At 37.7% G+C, this 12,839-nt stretch overlaps 1 protein-coding gene across 2 annotated transcripts in view; it reads left to right on the forward strand.

Annotated features, from left to right (window-relative positions):
* The window catches only part of MYOM1 (myomesin 1), a 127,563-nt gene that overhangs the window by 80,246 nt on the left and 34,478 nt on the right, over window positions 1-12,839 (forward strand). For both annotated transcript variants that reach the window (XM_089678160.1, XM_089678168.1), the window contains 2 exons: window positions 8,775-8,971; window positions 11,675-11,801. In XM_089678160.1, coding sequence (XP_089534286.1) covers window positions 8,775-8,971; window positions 11,675-11,801 — 324 coding nt within the window. The remainder of the gene's footprint in view (window positions 1-8,774; window positions 8,972-11,674; window positions 11,802-12,839) is intronic.

Genomic DNA, 12,839 nt, shown 5'->3' on the forward strand with positions numbered 1-12,839 from the left:
CTGGGAGATATAGTGAATGTAATGCAGATATAGCTTGGGTAAATAGCATAATTGCCCTAAATATATTCAATATTTTTTGGAATTTGTACATGTACTTTACAGTTTAATAACTGGTGATAGAAAGGTGTATGCAAATTTAATGCAGCACGAATACAAGGCCATAATGATCACTCATAGTGCTAGTAAATTAATTTTCAGCCTGTGCTATTCTGATAAGAACGTTCTTCTAATAATGCCTGCATTCATGTGATCCTTCCATAACTTCAACATATTTCTCTTCTTTGCTGTCAGCGAAATATGTGCATGTTTAATTGTGTTGTTTATTGGTTTGTTCTAGACACTGCGCAAATGGAGGAACTTTTAACACAATTACTCATGCCTCCATTGCTCACTGTCTCTATTATGAACAATTGAAAGTACAATAAAATTAACAATTTCTTTGTTATCTTCTGGATGCTGTAGGGGGAGGATTGCCACATGGTGCGTGCCCTGATCTGAGTGCTATTGCTGATGGACTAACAGACTCCCCTGCATGCCGGGTAGTCAGGCATGAGTCCACACAGCATTCCCCCACCACAGCTGCATTGCCAGATTGTAGCGCTAAACCCCAAAACACCTCAGCCAGTACATGTGATATACCTGGACCTTCAGGAGTAAGTAATATAAGTGCCAGTAGTGAGTCCTTGGCTCCCACACAATCATCACAAAATGGAGAACCAGAGCAGCAAAGTAAGTGTGACAACAAGAACTTATGAAAACTGACTGCGTGTACCATGAGCAGCCAGTCATTAGCAGTGCAGGAAACAACTGCTTATCATTCTTCCTCCATCTGATGTCATCCATCACTCTAATTGTAACAGAAATAAACTCACGAGTCTACTGGCACCATCTAAGCATGAAATAAATTCATGAAGGATGTAACAAAAATGTAAAAAATAATGGAAATAAATGTAATCATAAACAGCAATCTGAGCAATAATTATTCAGCAAAAATGTATTAACACTTTTGAGACGTAACCCTTAGTTTTAATAATAGGGTTTTATGCTAGTCCGAACCAACAAGGCTAACAACACTAGTATGGGATGTCACTAACAAAAGATAGCTTTTGCAGCATGAACACTGAAGGTTAGAACAGAGTTGACCTGTACACTGGGCCTTTACTGGTATTCCAATGGCGTCACAATTAAATGTGTTTTTTTTAATTGCTTAGTTTCCCTATACCTTACCTTATACAGAAATGTGGATATTTTGTACATCAGAAATCATTGCTATAGATGCCTTCCTATGCTAAGGTCCTAGGTTGATATCCTAAAAGGGACACTGGCATAATGTTCTCCAGTATGTTTTTGTGGATAGCTTCCACTTAAAGTTGTACTAATGTGTATCTCTGAATGACAGCAATAGATATGTTAATTCTCTAGGGCAGGAACTCATGGATATGGTTGTATGCATTCTGTAAAGCACAGCAGAGTCTGCCAGTATATATATAAATAAATACAGAAAACGTGAATGCCAGAAGTCACCTTAATAGATGGAACTGGCAATGGAATTGCTTCAGCATGGGAATGTAAAATAGTGGGCTAGTTCAGATTTTTTTTAGCTTATTCACGCTTGTGCATTGTCTTGAACGTCTGAAAAGTACATTTTGTAATTTCAAGTTCAACAATTTCAACTTTTGTTCTCTTACTTGGACAGTGGTCTCAGCTCTTTATCCTGTCCTTGGTTTTATGGGGCCATTTTATTAAATGTCTCTACCAAAGGTAATTATAAGTAACATTTTGGGAATCATAAATCCTTTTTTAGGCCTCCTTCTACCTTCTAGTAAATTTACATGGGTGCTGGACCTGCATGTTGTACCTTTTCTTAAATGTATAACTTATTTGCTTTGCTTTTTTTGACTGAAGAAAATGGCAGTAGCCCTGGAAAGAAAACTAAGGTTTAAACAACTGGAACATAAATTCTTTTTATTTTATAAGATATGGGCTATAAGACTGAACTTCTCAATACTACACTCCTGCTACAGTAGAATATTCCCCAATTCTGCTTCCTGGCATGGTGCTTTGTTCCAGTGGAGGACAGTGCTGCTAATATACAGTATTTTAAAAAATATATCCTCTAACCTTATCATCCAAATCCTGATAGTTGTAAGCAATGAGAGGAAGATGTGAGCATTTTATGCAGCATTGTGGACCATGGAAGGGCTCACTTGAAGGTTACAGTGTGACCAGAAGCTGAAAAAAATGTTTACCTTGCATCCAGATTTTAGCAGAGCTGGAGACAAGATTGTGGCATTTCCATTATCTTGCTCTTAGTAAGATGTAATCCATCCAGGAACAGCTCAGAAAAGTAGGCATACAGTACAGTATTAAGAGAGAATTGAGAGCAAATTTGTTTATTTTCAACCAATGCACTGCATGCTGCTTTACAGAGTATATTTTTACCATTGATATAATTCTCTGTCTCCAGTGGATATTACAATCTATGACCCTACCCTAACGTTACAATCTATGAACCATTGTAGGCAGAAGCTAATTAACTAGTGAACGTGAGAATCTAGAAAGTCTTGAATTGTTGTCCTCGGTGCTGCAAGGTCACAGTACAGTGGTTCACGTTTAATACATAGAAAATATCAAGACTGTTCATCTACCTATAGCATATACCTGTAGGTTAGATTCCACAAGTCAGAAGTCATTTTCAGTTTAAAGCATTGAAAATCATCTATGGCTGTTATAGACTACTGCATTTCAGCACATTGCTCTCTGACTTACAAAGGAAAACCACATCCTCCAAAGATAATTTTAACATACTTCACATAAATTTCAGATGTAGAAGTAGGAAACAGTCTCCGGAAATTCAAAACAGCCCCTTTGTGATTTAGGAACCTCAAAAACAGGCCTGTTTGACGTCTCAATAAATCTGCCATGTATACCCCCAAGCATCCCTAAGCATAGCATTGCGTTTATATGAAGCCTTGTCTCATAATAAAGGAATAAATTATACATAAACGTATGGGTTCCTAAAAACCTACACATTTAACAGATCATTGGATAAAAATATGAAATCTTATATTACATCTTCATGAATTAAATATTGTTGCATGTCAAACCTATATTTTATAATGAGATGACTTTATACTAACTAGTATATTATGTTTCACTTTGTGCCTGTTTGAAGTTTTAGAGCACATGTGTGATGTTAAACATTGTGAATGAAAATTTCCAAAAAATATGGTTTGCAAGTATGCATGCATTTCTTAACTTTGTATTGAAGTGTAAAGCACAATGTGTTAACTTTGTACTTAACTAATGACAAATAAAATAAAGGTTGAAAAACACAGTTGTTGGTACCACACTGTTTCAAACTTAAAATACTTATTTAGAAACTTTTCAAGTTTTCAGTTGTCTAAATGCCACAGCACACATCAGCCAAGCATGTTAATGTCTATGGAGGAGAGAGTGCACAGAGAGACCAGACATCCCCAATGGAGGCCTTATATTGGGTTAAGGAACAATCAGCCAAATAATCCTAACCTAGCCATTCTGGGATCAGCAGGGGTTTTGATACCCACAGACTGAATGACTGGTACCTGATTAATCTCAAATCACTGTACATGGATTCATCTTTTACCCAGTGTGCTGTAAATTTGAGCATATCTCATGGTGAACACATATAGTATAATGCATGAGAAAATTAAGGAACAGTCAGTAGTATATATAGATTAAAAAAAACAAGGGGAATTTTAAAAATTTGGACCATTGGAAAATCTATGCATATACCTCATTCTTGACCTGACTCTGCATCTAATTTGTCAATTTCATTTTTTATGTAAAAAAGGCACAAGATACCCCAAGAGAAGGTTCCAGTTTCAATGTCGTTATTCTCTAGGCTTCCAATATGCTAAAACAATTCTATTGTTAATGCTTGCAATAATTAAATACAAAGCAACCATCTGTGTTTAGCATTCAAAAAAAATTAAAAAAACAAAAACTTTTTTTTTAAATGTATTAATTTATTTAAATGATTGACATACAAAGGAAATAATTACAGCTGCTGTGAGGTGCAATGTGTTTGTTTCAGAATGGGGATGTATCAAATTGTATGGCACACTGAATGATAGGTCTTTCCATGTATAGCTAGAAGAAATTATTTACAAGATACTGCACTCTGACAAATGATGTGGGAAGTGGGAGGGAGGTAAAGGTAAGTAGGGAAGTCTTTGATGGGTCTCCTGGGTACTGCTTACCTGATTGGCACTCACTCTTTGCATGTTCTTCATTGCAAGGATCTGGTAAGTAAAAAGCACTGTTCAGAGAAAGTGCAGCCAGACTTACACTGGTTATTCATTACACTGTTATAAAACACTTTAGAATACATTCATGCTTTTATATTCATTCTAATAACCAGAAAGCATCTCTACCTATACATATTTACAAAACATAACAACCCTTCAGCCTTACCATAGTGTTAACTTACTGTACTGTCTTCTGAATCCAAATCATGCTGTCACACTATATAAATACCAAATATACCAGATTACAGCATTGCCTGATATGAAATTGCCACATTATCAGTCACCACACATGTGCTTGCTGTTTTATCATATACTGTATAACAAGTCACATTATGACAGATAATGAATAACCAGACATCTCTTTGGATCAGGTAAGTAGTCAGTTATTTCTCACAGGATTAACCTCTGGTGCAATGAGTAAAAGATGGGCATATTACAATCCCACAAATTCCAATGCAAAGAATTTTAGTGTAGCAAGCACACTACAATCTCCTATGAACACAACAGAACACAATAAATGTATTCCGCACCACCCATGACTAGAACAGGGGAGCCTGAATGTGGGTAAACTATGGTACAATGAATAGTATTTAAAGAGCCCAATTGAAATCTCAGCTGGTAAATGTAAATATAAACTGGTCACAGTTTAACTTAATAGAACACATTGCTCTTCTCATGGAAACACCATTGATAATGGACAAATACATTTTGCTAAAATTAACAAGATCAATATGCACTCATGTATGATACAGTTGTGTCCAAAATTATTCAACCCCCACTGAAATTGAGTGTTTTGGCCAGTTTGACATTGCTTTTGATCATTCAGTCATCTTGCTTACATTTACATTAAAGAGGCACTTGTAGGTCAGACAAATATAACATAACAGTTATAATGAAATAACCACAAATGTCTTTTCTGTGCTCACAGCATTATCAGTTTTATTCAACCCCCAAGTGACATTCAATCTTAGTACTTAGTACAGCATCCTTTTACAGTTATAACAGCTTTTAAACGTGAAGCATAGCTTGACACAAGTGTCTTGCAGCGATCTACGGGTATCTTCGCCCATTCTTCATGGGCAAAGGCCTCCAGTTCAGTCACATTCTTAGGCTTGCGCACTGCAACTGCTTTCTTTAAGTCCCACCAGAGGTTCTCAATCGGATTTAAGTCTGGTGACTGCGATGGCCACTCCAAAATGTTCCAGCCTTTCCTCTGCAACCATGCTCTAGTGGACTTGGAGGTATGCTTGGGATCATTGTCCTGTTGAAAGGTCCAACGTCTCCCAAGCCTCAGGTGTGTGACGGACTGCATCACGTTTCCATCCAATATCTCCTGGTACTGAAGAGAATTCATGGTACCTTGCACACGCTGAAGCTTCCCTGTACCTGCAGAAGCAAAACAGCCCCAAAGCATGATTGACCCTCCACCATGCTTCACAGTAGGCAAGGTGTTCTTTTCATCATAGGCCTTGTTCTTCCTCCTCCAAACATAGCGTTGATCCATGGGCCCAAACAGTTCTAATTTTGTTTCATCAGTCCACAGAACACTATCCCACAACTTTTGTGGTTTGTCCACATGGCTTTTGGCATACTGCAGTCGACTCTTCTTATTCTTTGGAGACAGCAAGGGGGTACGCCTGGGAGTTCTGGCACGGAGGCCTTCATTACGCAGTGTGCGTCTTATTGTCTGGGCTGAAACTTCTGTACCCACATCTGACAAATCTTTTCTCAGTTCCTCAGCAGTCACACGGGGACTTCTCTCCACTCTACGCTTCAGGTAGCGCACAGCAGTCGAAGTCAGCATCTTCTTTCTGCCACGACCAGGTAGCGTTTCAACAGTGCCCTTTGCCTTGAATTTGCGAATGATGCTTCCTAAGGTGTCTCTTGGTATGTTTAACATCTTTGCAATCTTCTTATAGCCATTGCCCTTCCTGTGAAGAGAAATCACCTCTTCTCTTGTCTTCCTGGACCATTCTCTTGCCTTCACCATGTTTGTAACCACACCAGTAAATGTCTAGAAGGAGCTGAGTATCACAGTCATTTTAAAGCTGCCTAATTGGTGCTTATTATGCTTGATTGCTGCTCGGTGACATCCACAGGTGTTTTCAATACCTGATGGAAAGCACCTGTATGAACCTCTGTTCTTCAGAGTGGTAGTCTTTAAGGGGTTGAATAATTGTGGCAATGAAGAAACCACATAAGAACCATTTACTACTGTATTACATAAACAATTGATGTCATTTTAGTTGCATTTGGGTAGTTACAACGTCCTTGTAGGATTTGATTCTGAATACAATTCCAAATGTACACTATAGTCCCTAAACCCCTTTACAGCATTGGGGGTTGAATAATTTTGGACACAACTGTATATGATTTATTAATGTCTATAGACAGGCCCAGACCTTCATCAGAGAACAGTTCAACTAATGTTAAAAGATTACTTAATTATTTTTATTTTTATTAGTTTGACTATTTATACCAATAACAAAATACACATTAGTAGCAAAATCATCTAAAAGATGTTTTGTTTTTTTTAATTTATAATAAAGAACAATTCGGGTCTGGTGAAATTTTAGCTTCGTTTAATCATTTAAGACTCAATGGGGTTGGTTTACTGAAGGCAAAAAGGCTGTTCACTTTGCAAGTTTGCTGCAGAACATAGTGAATGAAGTGAAGTTCTGCTGGCCTCCATCATCCAATCACATGCAAGCAAAAATGCTGTGTTTTAAAAATTTTCCTTGAATGTGAGAGGGTATTCTTTGCAAGCGAAACTTCACCATTTTCACAAAGGTGAAATGGGGCAAATTCTCTTGCAGCCTATTCGCCTTTAGTAGATCAACCCCAGTCAGTTAGGGTAGGTGGACAGGGTATAAAATAGTCTTTCTTCTACAATATAAAACTTTTATACCTTTATTGTGTAGCTGGCAATACTCCCAGCTGCGAAGGGCTAATACACCCCTGTATTATGCTAATATTACTCTCTACTGAAACTAACTGCAAAATATCTATATACAAGACGAAACAAAATTTGGCTGGTTCAGCAACCGACTGCATTTTGATCCATCTATGGGCAGGCTAGTTGTACTGATGTCGATCTGTTGATCAACTTTAGTACAACCCACCTGTCATGTTTTTTATGTATCACTGCTGGTGGCTATAGCCGCCAGTAGTGATCATTGTATTCTGACAGTGGGGAAATTCCTGCTGTCAGAATGAAATAGTTCTGCAGGAGGGATTTCCCCATCAGCAGTGACTGTGTTGATGCAGGAATCCAGCAATTTTCTTTTTATAAAACCTGTGGTTGAAGGAAAAAAATTGCATACTCTATGGCCAGCCTTATTTGAATGGTGCCTTTCACATTTTTATTTAAAGAGCATGTTTTATATTTCCCAAAAATGTTCTTTGGTAGAACAACACTGCTTATTTACAATTCAGAGAAAAACGTCATCTGAAACCAGAACTGAATTTTCTTTCTTTTTTTATTGAAAACTCTCTTTTAAAAACTCTCTGAAGTTGCAAGTTAAAAATAGGTCATGCATGCATGCATACCTACAAAACTGTGTAACCAGTTTAGGTATGAATTTAATTGCATAATTACATTGGTCCACCTTGGACCAATGTAAGCATGCATATATCATACCCGACCAATCCCTATGGAAGCTACAAATCACTGTATTAGCAGTTGCTGCTACTTCATTGATAGCAGCAGTCTTCCAGGTCCAGTGCTTAGCAGCTAACTTCTGCATAGTAACCACAGTGGGTCATTCAGTCATCACTGCTGCCATTCACAGAACAATTGCAATGCAAGGCGTTCTCTTATTGGCCAAGGTAGAGAAGCTGGGTGGCAAAGTCACAACATGCCTAGCTCCTGAAGAAGTATGAGAGTAGTTCCTAGAAAGACTTTCCTGTGAGTTATATATTTACTTGGATTAGATTCTTCAAGATTATATATTGATAACATAACATATACATTAGGCTACCAATGATTTGCAAGTTTGCATGCATGCAATATTCTTAACTTGAAAAACTAAAAAAAGCCTACTGTTTGCTCATGTACAATTTAGGCATTATCGCTAATCAAAAATAGTAAAATGGAATAGGATTTCTATCATCTGCACCCTAGGGACAACTGTCAAAGGGGAGCTTGCACCCATTTAAGAAAAAAACATAGAAGTTGGCTAAATATCAGTCAGCAAATAGAATTTCTAGCTATATGCAATAAATATACTGATTAGTCAGCACTGGAATGTAAACCATTAAAATCATTGCTCCTTAGCATTTGCACTGATAGACCTCTGCTTACACAATTCTTGTTCCCTCACTTGCAATATCACAGACTGCACATGGAATTCCCTGACACTGCTTCATTTCACATTAATATATTTTACACTTGTTTCTAATGGTAATGTGCATTATTTATGTGATACTACTTCTCCAGAAAATAAACCAATACTGCTTGACTAATGTTCATGTAAAAAACAGCACCCCCCTCCGCACCTTACGACATCACTGTTTTGGAGAGTGTTCGTGACTCCATGGTTATCGGATGGAAGCAGCCCAAGATTAGTGGTGGCGTGGACATTAAAGGCTACTACGTGAATTTCAGAGAGGTTGTGGATGGTGTTCCAGGACAGTGGCATGAAGCCAATGTTAAGGCCATCAGCGACAGAGCCTACAGGGTAAGAATAAAGAGTCAATTATAATTCTAAGACTGTGTGTTTATAACCTATTGAATTCAATAATTAATGAAATGTAGAAATGTTTTAGTTCCCTACATATGCTTATGTTTTGCTGGTTTTATAAAAAGACCTCTGATAAATATACCTGTATAAAATACTTGATCTACAATTTGAGATGCCAACCAATTGTTAAAGTCCACTTTTTTACCAAACCTCCCTGCCAGGGGGTCTGATAAAAAAAAATTGTAATTTAGTAGCCTTTCTAATCCTTTTTTTTTATATGTTATCTGAAGAAATGGATTGGTATTCCATGTCACAGAGGAATCTAAGCATTAAACTTTAAAATACACCCTAAAGTGATATTAAAGGCATTTTTTTAATTAAATAATGACATGCTATACTTACCTGCTCTGTGCAGTGGTTTTACTTGTAGCAGCCCCGATCCTCCTCTTCTTGGGTTCCCGCCAGTGCTCCTGACCCCTCCTTCCTGCCAAGTGCCCCCAGAGCAATCAGCTTGCTATGTAGGTACCCAAGCAAGCTCACTCCTGAGCCACTGCTCTGTGTGTCCTTTCAGACACAGATTGTGGCTCGACCCCACCCCCTCTCTCCCCTCATTGGCTTGCTTACTGTGATTGAAACCAGTGGGAGCCAATGGCTCCTGTTGCTGTCTCATCCAATAGGGAGGAATAGTCCCCGGAGAGCCTAGGATCTTGTGCACATCACTGGATCGCGATGGGGCTCAGGTAAGTATTGGGAGGGGGGGTGGGCTGCTGCACACAGATGGTTTTTTACCTTCTTGCATAGAATGCAGGAAGGTAAAAAAACCTTGAGCCTTTACAACCACTTTATAAAGTCCCCATTTAAAAATGTGCAGTTATATTTTATTTATTTATGCATTTGATGCATGTTTTTATAACATTATATTAGTAATTATATTTTCCAATGAGAGGGTACTTTGGGTGAGGCACATTCTGTAAAACATACAAAAGTCATATACACTATAGGTCACTTTGACTGAACTACCATTCATCATTCTAGAAGATGAAGTGTTGAAACATACAGCTGAATTGCAGAATATATGAATTTTGAAAGCTACCTGCAGGACAACTTAGAAAATAACTCCCCAATTACTTACATTTGTCCTGAAAGAAAATATGTCCTATGTGTCCTATATGTGTTAAAGTGCATCCCTACCTCCTCTTCCTGAGCTTTTTAATTCAGCACTACAAAAAGGAATAAGCAAAAAATGTGAAAAAGTACATTAAAAAAAAAAAAGCGAAGGGTATAAGGAAGTGAATAAAAACTAATTTCAGGTTAACTATAAATTTCAGGCAGCACAGTGGCTAAATGGTTTGCACTTCCGCCTGGGAGTACTAGGGTCGTTGGTTCAAACCCCAACCACGGCACCACCTGCCTGGAGTTTGCATGTTCTCCTGTGCCTGCGTGGGTTTCCTCTGGGTACTCCAGTTTCCTCCCACACTCCAAAGACATGCTGGTAGGTGAATTGATTCCTGTCCAAATTGGCCCTAGTATGTATGAATGTAAGTTAGGGACCTTTGATTGTACGCCCCTTGAGGGTTAGGGAGTGATGTGAATGTACAATAAATATGTAAAGCACTGTGTAAAATTGACAGCACTATATAAGTATTTGAAATAAATAAATTTAAAGGTAAAATAAAAAACTTCTATAAAGCATTTTGGTGCAAAAAAAAAATTAACAGGTATTCTGACTCAAATTGTTATAATAGTGACTAAAGGCTGGTACACACGAGCCAAATATCATCTGTTTTTTGGCCGGTTGAACATTCGACGATCGGCTTCTGTTGAATAAGCATGCTGGAAAACCAGCATCTAATCAGTGCTGGCAACCAATGGCTGTGAGCGCCGATTAGTGTTTTGGCAGGTGCGGGGAAGGGCAGTCCCCTTTTCAGAACACAATAGCTCAGCGGGCAGATCACCGCACTAATATCGCTTAGTTAGTACAGCGACCTGTCTGTTTTTTTTTGTTCAGCCCACTGAGCTGAACGAAAAAGAACTTCTTGTGTGTACCTAGCATTATGCTTTCCTAAGATTTCTATGCCTGGATGGATTCAAGCCAAGACAGTTACTGTAGACAATCTTCATCAAATAGCTGAACTCACCACAAATGGCAGTGGATGATGGTAAAGGTCAAAAGAAATATCACCTTCTTCACTTAGGTTTGTGTATTGCAGAAGTAATAGCAGGAACTGACAATGAGAAGGGAGGAAATTGCATCATGCAAAGGGAAGGATTTGTAATTCATACATGGGGGGGGTTTGGGGTTCAGGGTGGCAGCATAACAATAACCTAATAACTCAAAAACATAGACACAAATGCAATACATTGTCCATATAACTGCTGGAGGCAGTGAAACTGCAAGAAGTTTGCATACGAACAACAAAAAAAGAAAGAAAAATCTAAAGGAAAAAGTGGATATAGAACTTAAAACTAGTTAGGGCTAATTGCTGTAGAATTCCCAAAGCCTAACATGCTCACTTATCTATATATTGCAGTCAGTACAATGGAATTCTAGACTAAGTTCAGTTCATTACATTCGATTTTTTAAAAAAATAGTATTTTCTCTACAAACGTTAAATGATTAAATGTTTTAGCAATGTTAAATGATATTTAATCAAATGAGATAAAGCCCATTTTACTATTCTATTATTTAATGTTTTACAGATATTGAATCTGAAAGAAAACGTACTGTACCAATATCAGGTTGCTGCTTGCAATTTGGCTGGAGTTGGAACACCATCACAGCCAAGTAAACCATTCAAATGTGAAGAGTGGACCATTGCTGTGCCAGGTAATTAATTAACATTTAATATTAGATTTAAACTGGGCTTTAACTGTATTTTCTCTGAAAATATACAAATAGATATTCTGGAGTGTAACATTGATTCTGTTTCACACAATGGTCCTATTCACTACGCTGATGGAGTAGGAGATGTTATGGAGATGTTATGGCTTTCTCCAGACAGCCTTGATAACAGGGGAGTATGCAGATATCAGTCTGATGGCTCTTGCTACTATAAAAAAACAGCTATTGCTTTATTTTCCTAATTTGTGGGATGAGTAAATGCTGGGGTTAGGAAGGTATAGGCTGAGGTAAATTAAGGATTTTGAGTTAGGACCTAAATTAGATCAAGGGATTTCTCTAGAGATAGGTTTAGGGTTAGTTTTAAAGTAGGGTCAGAGGTAGAAATAAGTTTAGAGCTAGAGTTAGTGGCCATATATGGTCCAATTTATACACCCATAAGTTTGTACTGATACCAGATCCTACATTCTCCCGGTCTGTTAATATAAGTGCTACTGAGGCTATAGTTCTAGAAGTGTGCTTTCTTAAAGCATTGCTTATGATATTTAGGAAAGAATCAGGCCATGTAGGATTAGGCGGTGATAATGTTTATTACACAGATTTTTTTGTACCTTGTTAAAATTTTGTGAGCATGCTCAATTCTCACCATTTATAAGAATTAAAGCAAGCAATATTTTACTGTATGTGCATTGCTAGCCCTTGTTGGTTGATTTAGGGAGCAGATTGTGGCACAACAAAATATACATGTGGTCACAAGCTATAGCGCTCCTTCTCTTGCTTCTCATGTATCAATATTGGTAATTTGTGGCTGTAAATACCAGTGATGGACAAATATTGTCAGGAGGGGTGGGCTAGAAATGATGACCGCAGATTTCTACTTCCTACTATTCAATATGAAGAGTTGTTTCATAATTTGTGTCTGGCCATGGGTTTACTTTAAGAATAAATAGAACCCTCACTGTTCATTGGTTTTTTTTTTTATACTTTATTTGGTGAAAATGTTGACAGCATGAAAATTAAAAAATG

The sequence above is a fragment of the Staurois parvus genome, unplaced genomic scaffold, assembly GCF_062004578.1.
Source record: "Staurois parvus isolate SC_StPar_1 unplaced genomic scaffold, SC_StPar_1.0 ptg000015l, whole genome shotgun sequence".
In the NCBI taxonomy this organism is placed as follows: Eukaryota; Metazoa; Chordata; class Amphibia; order Anura; family Ranidae; genus Staurois; species Staurois parvus.